The following is a 16,007-nucleotide window of genomic DNA, read 5'->3' as shown; positions in this document are numbered from 1 at the left end:
GGCCGACTAGGCCATCTTTTGATACATATGCAGCTAGAGACAAGAGCTCCGGGGTACTGGTTAGTTCATAATGTTGTTCCACCTATAGGGTCACAGATCCCTTTAGCTCTTTGGGTACTTTCTTTAGCTCCTCCTTTGGGGGCCCTGTGATCCATCCAATAGCTGACTGTGAGCATCCACTTATGTGTTTGCTAGGCCCCGGCGTAGTCTCACTAGAGACAGCTATATCAGGGTCCTAACATTAAGAATTTATATCCAATCAAAAATTAGACAACTAAGAGTGGCAACATCATAACTAAAATCATTCATCCATCCACTCATCCAACTACCCATCTATCTATCCATCCATCGGCCCATCCATCTATCCATCTATCTTTCATATATAGAACAGCACTGCAGGAGGAAAAGAGAAGATTAGGTAATTGACTCTGAGGACAGAGGTTAGCTAGAGTTACTAAGAAGAACAACAAATAAGTCATCCAAATAACCAACGCTGGGGAAATATGGAAACTGCAGTGGAAATCCAGTGTGAACAGGATATTTTTTCCATAGGGTGACTCAATTAATCTAGCTCAGGAGGGAGGCTCTGAGAAATCTTTGATCATTGGGAGTCAAGTAGAGGTGAAATGCTAACAGAGGCCATAGAGAAGTTTTCATACCATTACTTGTGCTAGGGAAGATATCCATGAATAGATGGGATGACTTAAGAAGAAGTAGTACGTTCAGCAACAATGCTCAGTGAAGCTGGACTTGGTCTTTTCCCACATTAGAAGAAAATATATGTCTCGTAGGTATAGAAGGTGTGTATTCTGTAGCAACCTTGGAACTAGATCTAGGAACCTATCACTGCAACCTTTTCACAAGTCTACGTTTTAACTTACTCCATAATAAAATAATGCTAATAGTACTTCTCAGAGATCTGTGATAGTCATGATGTGGATGCGATAGCAACTACTATAGCCTGGCATTAAGTGATTAAGTGACGTTCTTTAAAAGAAATGGTAGGAATAACAAAAGAAATACATTTACACAATTGACATACTCTGTTTACATGTTAGATATCTATTTTGTGAAGGATAATGAGGGGCAGGACTGTTATCTATGGAAGACATTAGATAGATCCTCTCAAAACCCAAAATTTGTTTCCTACTCTAACATTAGCAAACTCCATATAAGTGCTAAGCAGGAATGAAAATATAGGATTTCCTCTTAAAATCCATCCACCTGGGGGGCAAGATGACTAGATGTGCTCTTTTTTGAGATGAAACATATGAATGAATTTCCTCTTTGCTCTCCTGTACCTCTTTCTGGGAAACCCACGTTTTTACCTACCTTACTGCCAGGCTTGGGACCTCTCTTCTTTGGAAATTTCAAAGGTTCAGCTGACTTGGATGGGGTAGAGGTGGGATGGGGAATAAGGATCTTGGGTGTTCGGCCCCGCTTCTTTCCTGGTTTGCGCCCCCTCTGCCCTGGCTGATGCTCCAAGACAGTTTTGGTGCTGTGGATGCTGGGCTTCTCAGTGCTCACATCAGATGAAGGGGACGGATTCTTTGGAATCACAACTGTAAGAAAAAAAGATTCATCCTATCATCCCTCCACCTGCATTTCCATCTGTCTTAGGGATTCCATTACTACAAAACACCATGACCAGAAAACAAGCTGGAAAGGAAGTGTATTGGGATTACACTACTTCCCATATTGTAGTCCATCACTGAAGGAAGTCAGGACAGGAACTCAAAACAAGGTAGGAAACTGAAGGCAGGGACTGATGTAGAAGCCTTGGAGGCTTGCTGTTGTTGATTTTCTCTGCATGCCTTCCTCAGCCTACATTCTTATAGAACCCAGGACCACCAGCCTAGGAAAGATGCCACTCCAAATGGGCTGGGTCCTCCCCGATCAATCACTAACTAAGAAAATGTCTTACAGCTGGATCTTATGGGCATATTTTCTCAGTTGAGGTTCCTCCTTTCAGATAACTCTAGCTTGTGTAAATTTGACATAAGATCAGCCAGCACACCACCCAGACAGAAGGAAAAATAGTTTGCACTTCTGTCCCAGAGGTTCAGAACTGGGACAGAGCTCAGGTGTCTACACCCTTCTTCTGATGAGAATAGAGCTCTAATTAAAGAGGAAATGATGTCTCTCCCAGGTTACTCAGTGAGGCAAGAACTTTTGTTTTCAACTGAGCCCAGACAGCCAAGGCCACATCACCATGGTTGAGGTTTTCGCATGGTAACTGCAGTGAGGGGAGTGAAAAATGGAAATGGAATCATACTCCTTAACTTAAAGTGCTTGCTCTTCATTAACTGCAAGGTTATTTATTGTAATTTCCAAGAAGTATGGGCTTTCGCTTCTGCTTCGTGCTCTAGTTATGCCTAATGTCATACTGTGTCATCTACTTTTATATTCCAGTTGCCCTATGTATTGAGCTTCTTATTGTTCTTGGTTACACATGTATCAATACTCAGTTCTCAAAGCTTAATACACGGCCACATTTTCACTTAAGTTCTGACTAGGATACCTTCTAAAGTATTCTGTGGATATCTGTGTTCTAGGACTCCTTAGTTTTATGCCAATCATTCATCTTCTCCTTAAATTGAGAATATTTAGAGATAAGGAATACTTAATTCATCACACAAATAGTAACTGAGCACTTGCTATCGATTATATACTTCTTTGAGTCCTACGGATAGACAGAACAGTGAACAGAACAGCTTCCAATCCGGGGAACATGTTTGTGTGTCTGAAGTTAGAGTAGCTGGACATGAGGTAGCAATGTGGAGACTAGGTTAGAGAAGAATAGCACTAAGACTGAGTAGATCAAGTTGGGTAGATAGGTCAGCCACTGCTATGCAAGCACAAAGACTTAAGTCTGAACCCAGAATCCATCTAAGAAAGCTGGCTGTGGTGGTGTGCACTTGTAGTCCTATCTCTGGAAAGGCAGAGATGGGAAGAAACCTGGGGCTCACTGCTCAGCCAGCCAAATTTACCAGGTAAAGTGGGCCAATGAGACCCCCATCTCAAAAAATAAAAAACAAACAAACAAACAAACAAAAAACCAGGTTTAGGGGTTGCTAAGGGGATGGCAGTCAGTAAGGTGCTTGCTGCATAAGCATGCTCATCTGAATTCTGATTTCCAGTACTCACATACACCAGCATATAAATACACAAAAACATACAAAACATTTGAAATTACTATATCCAATCAAAATTTCCAAAATCAAAAGGATTAAAATCCATCCCTAATAGTGGTGAAGGATGTGAAGCAATTAGAATTCAACACTACTGGTCTGAACATAAATCATTTTGGAAAATTATTTAGTTGCATACCTTATGATCCAACAAAAGATATGGCCACCATCAGACATGTGCTGGACATCACATTTTTTTGTGAGGTAAATGATGGAAACAACTCAAATGACAAACAGCAGAACAGATTTCTAAAAAAATGTAGTATATTCATACAGAGGAACATCACAAGAAACACAATGAACTACTGCTAACCATTTTTATATGCAACAACATAGCTCAATCTCATAGAAATATGCTGCATAAAAGAAGCCAAATAAAAATTAAATAAGAAAGAGCCAGAATACACATACAATTTGTAGAACAAAATAATCTAGATTGACAAGATAAATCAATTTGAAGGAACAGGATACTATGAGGGAGACTTTGAGATGCTTAAAATAAACTGTAGCAGAATAAAAGAAACAGAGAAGACAAAATAGGGCTGAAGAGAAGGCTCAGTTCTTGCCACACAAGAATGAGGGTCCAAGTTCAGATCCCCATCATTCACATAAAAGTTACATCTACTTGATTAAATGTAGCCAAACATTAGCAAACAAACCAGGAAAATATACTGAACACATTCCATTAAAATCATATCTAATGAAAACAAGGAGTTTACATGATACAATGTTATTAGCTGGACCAGCTGGGAGAATAATGACGCTTTTTATTGAGATGGAAAACACCAGAGAAAGAGATCTGGAACTGAGTTTCTAAACTTGTTTCTTAGGAACTGCCTATTAGACGTTAAAATATGGAAATGTTAATTAGGGAGTTATACATCTCAATCTGGAATCCAAAGGAGATGCTGGATTTGAAGATAAAAATTTGAGAATAATCAGTGTGTTTACTGGTATGTAAAACCATTAGAATAAATGAGATTTTGTTGACTATGAATACATAATCAAAAAAAGAGGAAAGAAGATAATTTCTAAGACACATTAATGTGCATCAGTTAGATAGAAAACGGTATAGAAGAGGAGACTAAAGAGTGGCCTAAAAATGAATCCAACAGAAAGTGAGGATGAAGTTCCAGGAAAGTGGAAAAGGTAGCACCCCAACCTATGATCAAAGCTAACACCACCACAGCTAGAACACCCCGGGTTATCTTATAATGTGATGGACCAAGAATATCACATACACACCATCTTTCCTTCAAATCAATTCTTTTTGAGGTCAAACACACCAAAACTAACAAAATAACTGGCCTTGTTACAGACAGACAAATACAGGAATTATTCTATATTCTGAAGGTGAGAGTGACATACAGTTAAAGCAATGTACAGTTTGGTTTAGAGCCTAGGGGGAATATACATTTGAAAAGGGATAATAGATCAATTGATAAGATTTACATACTTACTCTGGCAACATCTCATGTCAAGTGTGGCTTACTGAGTCACATTATGGTAGGGCATCATATGAATTACTGAATAAATTAGAGGATGTATTTACCACATGATTTAGCAATTACAATCATAGGAATACACTCTAGCATACTTATATCGCATATATGTTGAAAGCAGTATTTTTCCAATATAATATTTTCATTGATTATTTGGAAATTTTACATCATGCACCCTGATCACACTTTCCAGTCCTCCCAGGTCTGCCTCCTCATCCTTGTGACTCCCCTTGACAAAAAAGAAGATAAAGAGGAAAAGGAAGAAGAGAAAGAGGAAGAGGAAAAAGAGGAAGAGGAGGGGGAGGCGGCAGCGGCAGCAGTACCCAATTTATATTACCCATATACTCAGTGGAGCACTGTAAAACTCCCAGTGGTCAGCCTCTTAAATCTGAGTCCTTCCCCACCCGCACCCGTGCCAGATGCTATCAATTGCAGAGAGCTACACTTCAGCATCACTTCATCACAGTTTTTAAGAGTTCTCCTCAATGGCTTTTCATCTAGACTGTTATTTTTTGGAAGTGGTGGGAGTGGGTGGTAGGAGTTGTCAGAGAAATTTTCTATGTCTGCCTTTCTCAACTGTAAGTCTGCAGTCATTGATACAACTACAAAAGTGGGGGGTTTTGTTTTTTGGTTTTTGGGGTTTTTTTGCCCTTAAAAGGAAGGGAGCACATATTGGGCTTCCACATGGTCTCTGGTGGGAGTACAGATCATGCACATCAACATGGCCTCTGGGAAAATCCAGGCCATGGGCACCATCAAAACCCTTGGTAACAGTACAGGCCAAAAATACAAACATCAACATGACCCTCTGCTCCAGTACAGGCCATGGACACCAATATGGGCCCCAGTGGCAGCCCGGTCCATGGACATCAACATGGCTTTAGGTGGCAGCACAGAACATGGATGTCTACCTGGCCTTCCATGGTAAAAGGGCCACAGACATCAATACAGCCCTTGGCTGCAGCAGGACCATGGACCTAGGCATGGTTCTCTTGTGTTATTTTTAATAACTGAAAAGTTGAAATTATCCAAATGTGCACTATTAGTAAAATGGATTTAGGCTGGGCACTGACTGAACATGTGTTCGTGAGCATCATGAGTCCCTAGGCGTGTCCTACAGCACACATACACATTTTAAAAAGAGGGACAGATTTTTAAATGCTATTTAAGCTAAGAATGGTAGCTCACATCACAAGCACTTGGGGAGCCCAGGGAGACTGCTTAGTCCGTAACATGCTTGCTGCCCAAACACATGGATCTGAGTTTGATCACCAGCATGTATATAAAAAGCCAGGCATTATGGTATATGCTTGTTACCATAGTGTTGAGATGGGAACATAAATCCCTGAAGCTGGCTGATAAGAGACCTCGTCTCTAAAATCCAAGGCAGACAGTGCCTGAAGTTTGGCCTCTGTCCTCCAAACTCATGTGCACTCATGTATATGCTTACATGTACACATGAACATGCACACACAGAGACACAAAAAGAAAGGAAAAAGATCCTTCTTGAGTTTCTAATGGTGATCAGTATTATTTTCCCTTTTCACATTCATTCTCTCATGATGGAGTTTTCCAGAGGCTACTCTGTTGCAGGATATTTAATCAGCTGTGAACCCCGAGACTGTGTTATTTACTGAAAGACCAGACCTGTGGTGTGGCTCAGCCCTTAGCATACACCTTTAATCCTATGGCTGAAATACAGAGACACCCTTAGAATATACCACTCATCCCAAACAATGAAGGTGAAGTTCCTTTGTAAAAGGAAACACCCATGTTTCAAAGTAATGTCTAATTGAGTGGCAGAAAAAGTGACAAATCAGAGAAAGATCTGACAGAATGGGATATGCCCAACTCTCATGAGAAGAGAGGGAATGGAAGCTACTTAAGAGAGCAGTGCAGAGAGGGGAAGAAGGAAGGAGGCATTTTTACTGGACAGTTGTACAAGACAGGTTGTAGAGAGAGAACCAGCTAGACACAGGAAAAAGAGAACAAGCCAGAGGATGAGAAGGAGCCAGAAGATGAGAACAGATTGCTGAAGTTAGTTTGAGGTAGAAAAGAACAATTTAGGAGAAGCTGAGAGAAGCCAGATTGAATCAGTGTGGAGAGTAATTTTGAACCAGAACAGCTGAATTGATCAGCCAGCCAGAGTTAAGAAAGGTCTAGGAAGGGGTGAGCTTATTTAGCAGTAACTCTCAGAGGCTGAAAACATTCTAGGCCTAGATAAAATTGTAAAGAGGCTAGAGGCTCCCATGACTAGGCCTAGGTTAGCAGAGGGAGGCAGTAAGACTCGGAGATGACAATGACACTACTTTATGGGCATCACTGGTAACCAAACATCTACTTGTGTAATGTTTTTTCTTGAGCAATATTTATTCACTACTAAATACTTTTAAAACCTAGTTTTCAGGGGTAGCTTTCTCAGGTCTAGAAAGATTGCTCAGTGGTTAAGAGCACTGGCTGCTCTTCCAGGACTCAGGCTTAATTACTAGCGAGCGGCTATGTGGCAGCTCACAGTCATACTTCAGTTCATGTCCTCCTCTGGCCTGTGGACACAGACATACATACATGCAAAACATACACACACACATAAAAATAAAAACAGTTTCTTTGTATATAAGTATGCATAACTTTAATGTACATTGTTTGACGAGTTTGGATACATGCACATATTTATGGTACCATAATCAAGGTAAAAACCATAGTCATCATCTCCAAAATTTTTTTTCTGATTCATTATGAGTTCCTTTTGTGTGTGTGATGAGAACATTTAACATGAGAACTACACTCTTACCAATATCTTAAGCACACAGTATATATAGGCACTGTGTTATACAGTAGTCTCCGAACTTACCATGTGCCACTGAAACTTTATATTCACTGAGTAACAAGTCCGTATCTCTTTCTCACATACCCTTTGGCAACTGCCAATCTAGTCTGCTTCTATACATTTGGCTATTTTAGATACTTCATATGAGTAGAATCATGTAGTATTATCCTTTTATGCTTGGCTTATTTCACTTAGCAAAAAGCCCTCTGGGTTTGTCCATATTATTATAGAGGGCATTCATATTCATTCTTCCCCCTCCCCTCACCCCAGTCCTTTTAACACCGAGTTTCATAACCACATTTCTGCTTATCTGTTCATAGATACCTGGTTTGTTTGTTTCTGTGAATATGTGCTCGTATACTCCTGTTTTTAAATGTTTATCTGTTCATAGATACCTGGTTTGTTTGTTTCTGTGAATATGTGTTCGTATACTCCTGTTTTTAAAAGTTCACTCTGGACTGGAGAAACGGCTCTGCAGTTAAAAACACTGGCTGCTCTTCCAGCACATCTGCTGGAAACTGCTGCAGCACCCGCACAACAGTTCACAACTGTCTGTAACTCTAGTCCCAAGGAGTCTGCATCCTTTCTTGGCCTCCTTAGGCATCAGGCACACACATGGCTCACAGACATAATGCAGGAAAAACATTCACACACAGATAAAAAAAAATAAATTGGAGAAAATGTATTTTTAAAGTTCTATGTTTTAATTTCTTCTGCAGCAATATGAAAATATATATAAAATTTGTTTGAAGTCTTTAAAATATATTTGACAGTTAATCTTGTCTACTTGATGTTAGAATCTTTTAGTAGACAAATTTCTAGGCGTGTTTGTGAGGTTATTTCTACAAAGTTTTAAGGAGATGTGAAGATCTACCTCAAATGTAGGTGGTCCTGTTTCACAGGCTGGGGTCTTAGACCAAATAAAAAGTAGAGAGTAGAAAAACCAGTGTGTTTCCAGCACTAATTTCTGTCCACTTTCTATGACTATCTACAAACAGCCCAGTACATACACTACTACTAAAGTTGACGATATTAGAGCTCTCTATCTACAGCAATACTGTGAGAAAGTTCTTTTCTTTCTTGTATAGAAAAAAACCTTAACTCATTTAAATTCAGTGTTCTTCTTATTTTATGCCTTAGCTGGAATAACTAAACAAGCCAAATGGCCCACTTTAAACTGATTATTATTGGTCCCAAGATAGTGACAGACTATCAACCTAAGTTGAGTAAAGAGATAATTAGTCATATGACAAACAGGGCTCTTAGCTGGTACTTAGCACATGTCCACAGAACTGAAATGAAGCCAGATAACAAGAGAAGAACAGTCCTCTGTCCCAGCTCTTTTCTGCAATTCTAATAGTTTTGTTTCTCCTTTTCTCTAAAGCGTAAGCATATAGTACACAACTATGAACTGGGGAGGAAATCACATTCGCTGGACTGAAAGATCTAGAGAGAGGAAAACAGTTATATTGGACAGTTCTTAAAATTCAGGTCATGCGTGTCTTTTGTGAGCAACACTGAGATGAGGTTTCAGGCTAATTTAATAGCTCCATAATAACTACATCCAAAGAAGCTATCCTGGGGGAAGATCTGGAAGTTCTTCCGTTAGAAAGCCCCAATCCACCTTGCACGTTCTAACTTAATTATCTTGGTTGACAAAAGAGATGCTATCAAGGGACCAGGGACCTAATTCTAGTTCTGTCCCTTATGATATGACCTTGAAGTTGACATTTAAATATAATCTTTTCTCACTTTTCTAGATGTAGATGATTAACCACTTTAATGACTGTCTTATATCGGAGAAGGATGAAGGACATAAGTATACTTCAACACATTTCAGTTCCACTAAGGTGGAAAGAATTAAGTCCTCAATCCTCAGTACTTAAGTTCTTATACACCTGGGCTTTCACTTGGCCTTAAAGAAACTCTTGTGAAGACTGGCAGTGTCTCCTGACAAACGAGGAGAACAAGCTTCCTCAAAGTTAAAGAGGTAGAGCTGGACACCATTCTAGTCTTTGTTATGTAGCCTAGAAGAAAGAAAGCTTTCTCTGAACAAAAAGAAGAGAGCCAGGGAGCACCAGCGTTCATCTGCTCCTGACTGCTAAGCAGTGTTCCTCATACTCCTGCCAACAGCTAGGATGCTTTCACCATCACAGCTTCCTCATCATGGAAGCCCTGGGAGCAGCAGTTTGTGTGCTAATTAACTTGACCATATTAGCTTCTGAGAACATGGCAAGTGGTAGTAAAGCTGTCAGGGGAAAGAGAAAGCTCTCTTTTTATTTTTTTTATTAGATATTTCCTTTATTTACATTTCAAATGTTATCCCCTTTCCTGGTTTCCCCTCCAAAAATCCCCTATCCTCTTCCCTCTCCCCCTGCTCACCCACCCACCCACTTCTGCTTCCTGGCCTAGGCATTCCTCTATACTTGGGCATAGAACCTTCACAGGACCAAGAGCCTCTCCTCCCATTGATGACCGACTAGGCCACCCTCTGCTACATATGCAGCTAGATCCATGAGTCCCACCATGTGTTTTCTTTGATTGGTGGTTTAGTCTCAGGGAGCTCTGGGGTTACTGGTTAGTTCATATTGTTGTTCCTCCTAGGGGGCTGCAAAGAGAACTCTCTCTTATTGAATGATTCAGGCTAATGAAATGACTGAAGTGACACCATACCATCCTAATGTTATATCCTGCCTGCCTGGTCACTTGCCAGTCTTCTACCCCTAACAGCCACATTTGCCTTGGCCATGCTCCTGGGATTGTCCATGATCTTGACCATGGCCCAAATGTACTACATAGGAACTAGGAAGTAACCACCGACCTTAAAAAAAAAAATCAGATGTTACTAGCCACACACCCACAAGTCCGTCCGTAAGGCCCCTTCAAACACTGATGTAAAAAGTTGTGCCTCTAAGCTTGGGTAGACTTTTCAGAGTATGAGCTGGTTCTTGGTCTGGCCATTAATAAAAGAACTAAAAACTTTAATTGGCTTAGCATAGTTGTCAATAACTTAACTTTCTTGCAGGGATCATTTCAGTTAATGAATATGAATAAAATTAGAAAATTTGAAAATTAATTTAGGAAATAATGAAATAACTGATTCAATCAAGATTACCAAATACTACACAAACACTATGCACTGAAGTGTGTCTTCAGCCTTTTGCTTATTTATTTAGTCTGAGAAATGTAATTTACTAAGGACAATACTGTTACCTATATTTCCTAAACTTGATCTTTACCCATGCTAGGTGCTAGGGGCATAGCTATAATATATAAGCTAGGACTTAGTTCAGGATTTTGCTCTATGTTGACTACTTTTTCAGTGCTCTTTTTAAAAGTCCTTAGTAGACTATAAACCCACAACAGAGGTTAATCAAGATTATATGTAGCTGCCAAAGCATTAGGCATGGATTTTAGACAGATTATACACATTTTCTTCCCTAGGGAATACTTTTGAGCTTCACAGTCACAACTCCAGATAAGGCCTGTTTTTGAACAATAACATACATATAAGAATAGTAAAAAACAGGCAAAAAAATCAACCTATTTGCTTCTGATTTGCAATAATTGTAGTTAGGAACATTGTATCTGTATGCTATATAATCTTAAACCCATATGATAAAAGCAGCCAAAATTCTACCTGGATACTGTTTTCTGGTAGGTTTTAATAGAAAGATTTTTGGCTAAAGATGAAAAATACATTTTAAAAGTAAAAATGCAGTATGCAGCCAAGGTTCTTAAAAATATTTTATTTCTTTGACTGTCTTGTATTTTTGAGACCATAACTTAAGGCTCTAGTATTTGGCATAGAAAAGATGTCTAAATGTGTTTAACATACCATTACTTAAAGAGAAACAATGGAGCATAAAAGTGAGGGATGTTAAGAAATTAGGCATGTCTCTATATAATAATAAGTGACTTTAGGATTCTACTGCTTTCTATATTTTCTAAATAAACCTTAGTAGGCAGTAATAGGTGTCCTAAAGAAGAAGTTATTGCTAATTTTATCTTCTTTACAGCAGTAACAGAGCATATGGAATTACATATAAAATGTAACACAATTCTCTCTCTGTATGTATGTATGTATGTATGTATGTATGCATATATGTTTAAATTTTTCCTCTGGTTAGGTTATTAAGACCCAAAACTTAAGGCTTTAATATTCAGCATAGAAAAAGATGCCTAAATGTATTTAACATACCATCACTTAAAAAGAAACAATGGAGTCCTCATTTGTAACTGCAAATCTAGAGAACTGAGAAAAAATTCTTAAGACTAATTTTTTTTTTTTTTTTTTTTTTTTTTTTTTTTTTTTTTTTTTTTTTGGTGGGGATTTTTAAGCTCTAAGAACAAGTGACTCTGAGTCCTTTGCCTGGGTGGGACATCTGTGTCACCACCCCAGAGCTCAGGAAACATCTCCAGAGAGGGGATAGAAAGAAAGTGGAAGTCAGAGGATAAGGGCTATGAAATTCTGACCCTTAGCCTTGACATGGCTATTGCACACATGAACTTATAGATATTGTGGTTACCTATACACATAAAATCTGCACAAAACCAGCCCAGTTAGCAATTCCAGCACGAAGCAGGAAGAGGGTATCCCAACCCTGAACAGCTGACAGCTACTAAGGAAAGAAGGATCTTTTTCTCCCCAGAGAGTGTGGCTTATTACTAGATTCCCTATGCTGCCATGAGTGACCCATGCTCATGCAGGTATACACAGTACTGCTGGATTCAGTGGGTTAAATAAATAAACATAAAAGGACATGAAGTTAGGAGGGAGATATGATTGGGGGTCCTTGGAAGAGTTGGAAGGGGGAAGTAAGGGATAGATAGGGTCAAGATATACTATATACATGTATGAAATATGTAATGAAATAAATATGTAAAAAGTTAAGCGGGTGTGGTGGCGCACGCCTTTAATCCCAGCACTTGGGAGGCAGAGGCAGGCGGATTTCTGAGTTCGAGGCCAGCCTGGTCCTACAAAGTGAGTTCCAGGACAGTCAAGGCTACACAGAGAAACCCTGTCTCAAAAAAAAAATGTAAAAAGCAGGAAGGTCTTATAAGTCAGTATGTACTCATGCTGGTCCATGATACAATAAAAGCTTGTTAAAAAAACCTTCATGAGTTCTATGTATTTCCACAAATAAGCAGTTTTGACCTGCTTAAGTCAGATCTCACTGTTTCTAGGGATTTGAAAGATACTAATACATATACCCAAACCTATTCTCATTCTCAAGTACCTGGGCATCAGCAAGGACCCCGGAGGCATAGCTTAAGGTACTTAGAAGAGAGGCATGGAGCAAGATATTTTGGTCATCTGGCAGATATAATTAGAATCAGTGAGAAAAACCCAAGTTCTCTGCTTCATTTTAGAGTGAGCACTACATCTCATTTCTCCACATTTCTACTTCTGTTTGTGCCAATAAGCATGCAATCAAGAAAGGATTATTTATGGGACAGTGGCTCATTGCACAAATCTCACATCACAAAAATAATACATGCTCTTCCTGATCAAATCTGAATACTTCATGACTGAATGTGCAGTTCCTTTTTTATTGGGATGCCTGGGCATTTTCATTTAGGTATTAAGTATCACATGGTAGGCCATTTATTACAGTGCTTTGAACGTACAAACCTTTTCATTTTAAGTTTCAATCTACCTTTAGAGCAGACACTCTCCATAACCTCCACCGAGCCTCACACTGCTAACAGGAGATGGTCTACACGTGTTAAGGAGATGTATGAATAAAGGTCAAGGTAGCTAGGTGTGAAGATGTCACAAGACCAAAGATGGAATAATGACATCCGATGTGTTTTGTGTGAACCAAATAAGGAACTCGATTACCAGTTCAGGGAAATGGTGAAGACAACTAGTTTATTAGCTATGATATGCCATGTGTTGGGACTAAAAAATGAGGAGTAGGGGTTGGTGAGATGGCTCAGCGGTTAAGAGCGCCGTCTGCTCTTCCAAAGGTCCTGAGTTCAAATCCCAGCAACCACAAGGTGGCTCACAACCATCCATAACAAAAATCTGATACCCTCTTCTGGAGTGTCTGAAGACAGCTACAGCGTACACACATATAATAAATAAATAAATAAATAAATAAATAAATAAATAAATAAATAAATCTTTTTAAAAAATGAGGAGTAAAAAAGAGAAAAAGAGAAAAGCAGTCGTTCTCATCCAGGTCATCAATGACTTTACTCATTAACCAAAATTCACATACGTTTTTTCCTTTTTGGCATGGCTACTGAATGCTTCTTTATGAGACCCAGAGGAGCATCCTAGCTATCAGAAGTTTCCTGAAGAGACAGTATCTTGTACCTTATTAGAAACAGAAGCTGAGCAGAAGCAGGAGGTGGTCCAGGCATAGAGGTGTACACGTATTTATAAACACAGAGGTGGTATGTGCCATTCTTAACACTGGCCATCAAATTTCCCAAGTTAGAAAAAGAACACTGTTAAAATGGCTTTTAATCTGCTCATACAACTTTAGTAAATATTAGTACTGCTATTTTTAATCAAGTAAATAATGTCAGAATAATGACATCACATGAGCATCAACTGAAATGAAATCAAATGGTAGTATAATCTATCTCACCAAAACCACTCAATAAACATGGCTACTCATGTGACATGTGATGAGATATAAAAATATAATTAATAAATTAGTTCTATTTAACACAGATTCAGGTTAAAAAAAAAAACTAAATTCCTTGAGATGGAAGAGTGAACTTTAGATCTTCATTAATGCTTATATTAAAAACTTATTAGGGATAGACTCCTAAATAAAAATAAAACCACCATTAAAATAGGTGTGAAAATAAGCATTACTTTCTACCTTACATCTCAGCATCCTTAACAAAGAGAGAGATGGCTTCAGTCTTAGCTCTTCTTCCCTGAAAAGCTTCTCCTCTGTCACATGGAATACTAGTGACTTCAGCAGCTTGCTAGTTGACACCTCTTGCCATTGGCTCTGAACACCATCTTGTGCTGCCAAGATGGTTTTCCTGAAAATGAACCTGACCTGTAACTTTGCCACTTACAACCAATTCAACAGCCTTCACAGCTTATAAGATAAAGACCCACGTGTCAAATGGCCACTATGGGAAGCTTTGCATTTCTTGTGCTTTCCTCTTTCATCTCATCTCTATTCCTCTCCTTAAGATCTAGATATTCTTTTTTTTTTTTTTTTTTTTTTTGGTTTTTTGAGACAGGGTTTCTCGTGTAGCCCTGGCTGTCCTCGAACTCAGAAATCCGCCTGCCTTGCCTCCCAAGTGCTGGGGTTAAAGGCGTGCGCCACCACTAGATATTCAATCTTTTTTCTGTCTTCAACTTCTCCTTTTTTATTGTTGGTTTTCAGTTGTTTTTTTTTTTAAATTGTGATCCAGGTAGAGTGGTGTACATCTGTATCTCTTGCCCACAGGAAACAAGAAAATGGCTGCAAGTTCTGGGGACACCGCCATCTACACAGTGGGTCCCAGGCCAGCTGGGGCCACAGTGTGAGACTCTGACTTACAGAGTTACCACAGGAGCTGGAGAGATGATGGCTCAGTGGTTAAGAGTACTGGTTGCTCTTCTACAGGACCCAGGTTCACATTCCAGCACCTACACTGAGACTCACAACTCTCTGTAACACCACTTCCTGACATCTGATGCTGTCTTCTGGCCCTTTCTGGCACTAGACATGCACATGGTGCATAGACATACACATACACAAAATACTCAAATACTGAAAATAAAAATGAAAAGCCACCAGCAACAACAAAATTCTGCGACTCTGCTCATCTGTTTCCACTCTCTACCTTTCTATTCTTTAGATATTAGATTAGTTGTTCCTTAATTTGTAAGTTTCCAAATCTTCAATCTCCAGTCCTCTTATCTAGGTTAAGGGTTCTTTGGCATGTTTGGTCCTCTAAAGTTACAATTGGTCTCCCTACTCTCAAAACTGTGACCTCTAAAGGCAGGGTCCCCTTAATCCAGCTAGTAATAACACTCAGGCATGACCTGAAGTTCACCTTACTGTGCTCATCTCATCTCTATTCATCCCCATCTGTAGTCTAGGATTATATTTTAACCAACTCTATTTGTGTCTCAGAATCTGGAAGTGAATATGCTATTGCCTAATGGTTTGACTAAAAATGGCCCCAATAGGCTCATGTATTTGAATGCTTACTCATTGGGGAGTGGTGCTATTTGAAAGGATTAGAAGAATGAGGTATGGTCTTGTTGACGTAGGTGTTGCCTTGTGGGAGGGAGAAAGTATGTCACTAGGAATGGTCTTTGAGGTATGAAAAAGAAGTCTGGCTAATTGTGTATGTCATCAGGTGTGCTCCAGAGTAGCATCTCTACTGGACACTGGACTGGAGCAGACAGTCCCAATTAGCAGAATAATTTGTGGTATGATCCAGGATAGCAATATACTGGCTTTTAAAAGAAAATGAGTATGATATAGGGTATATTTGTTTTCTTCCTCTTATAAAAGT

General features: G+C 39.2%; 1 protein-coding gene across 5 annotated transcripts in view; it reads right to left on the bottom strand.

The window, feature by feature from the left end:
- LOC110293047 (Scm polycomb group protein homolog 1) overlaps positions 1 to 16,007 on the bottom strand; it is a 118,206-nt gene that overhangs the window by 27,808 nt on the left and 74,391 nt on the right. For all 5 annotated transcript variants that reach the window (XM_029475974.1, XM_029475976.1, XM_029475975.1 and 2 more), the window contains one exon: positions 1,333 to 1,562. In XM_029475974.1, the coding sequence (XP_029331834.1) occupies positions 1,333 to 1,562 (230 nt within the window). The remainder of the gene's footprint in view (positions 1 to 1,332; positions 1,563 to 16,007) is intronic.

The sequence above is a fragment of the Mus caroli genome, chromosome 4 (genome assembly GCF_900094665.2).
Source record: "Mus caroli chromosome 4, CAROLI_EIJ_v1.1, whole genome shotgun sequence".
Classification (NCBI taxonomy): Eukaryota; Metazoa; Chordata; class Mammalia; order Rodentia; family Muridae; genus Mus; species Mus caroli.
Note: the sequence above shows the minus strand (reverse complement) of the source record. Positions and strands in the feature narration are given on the sequence as shown.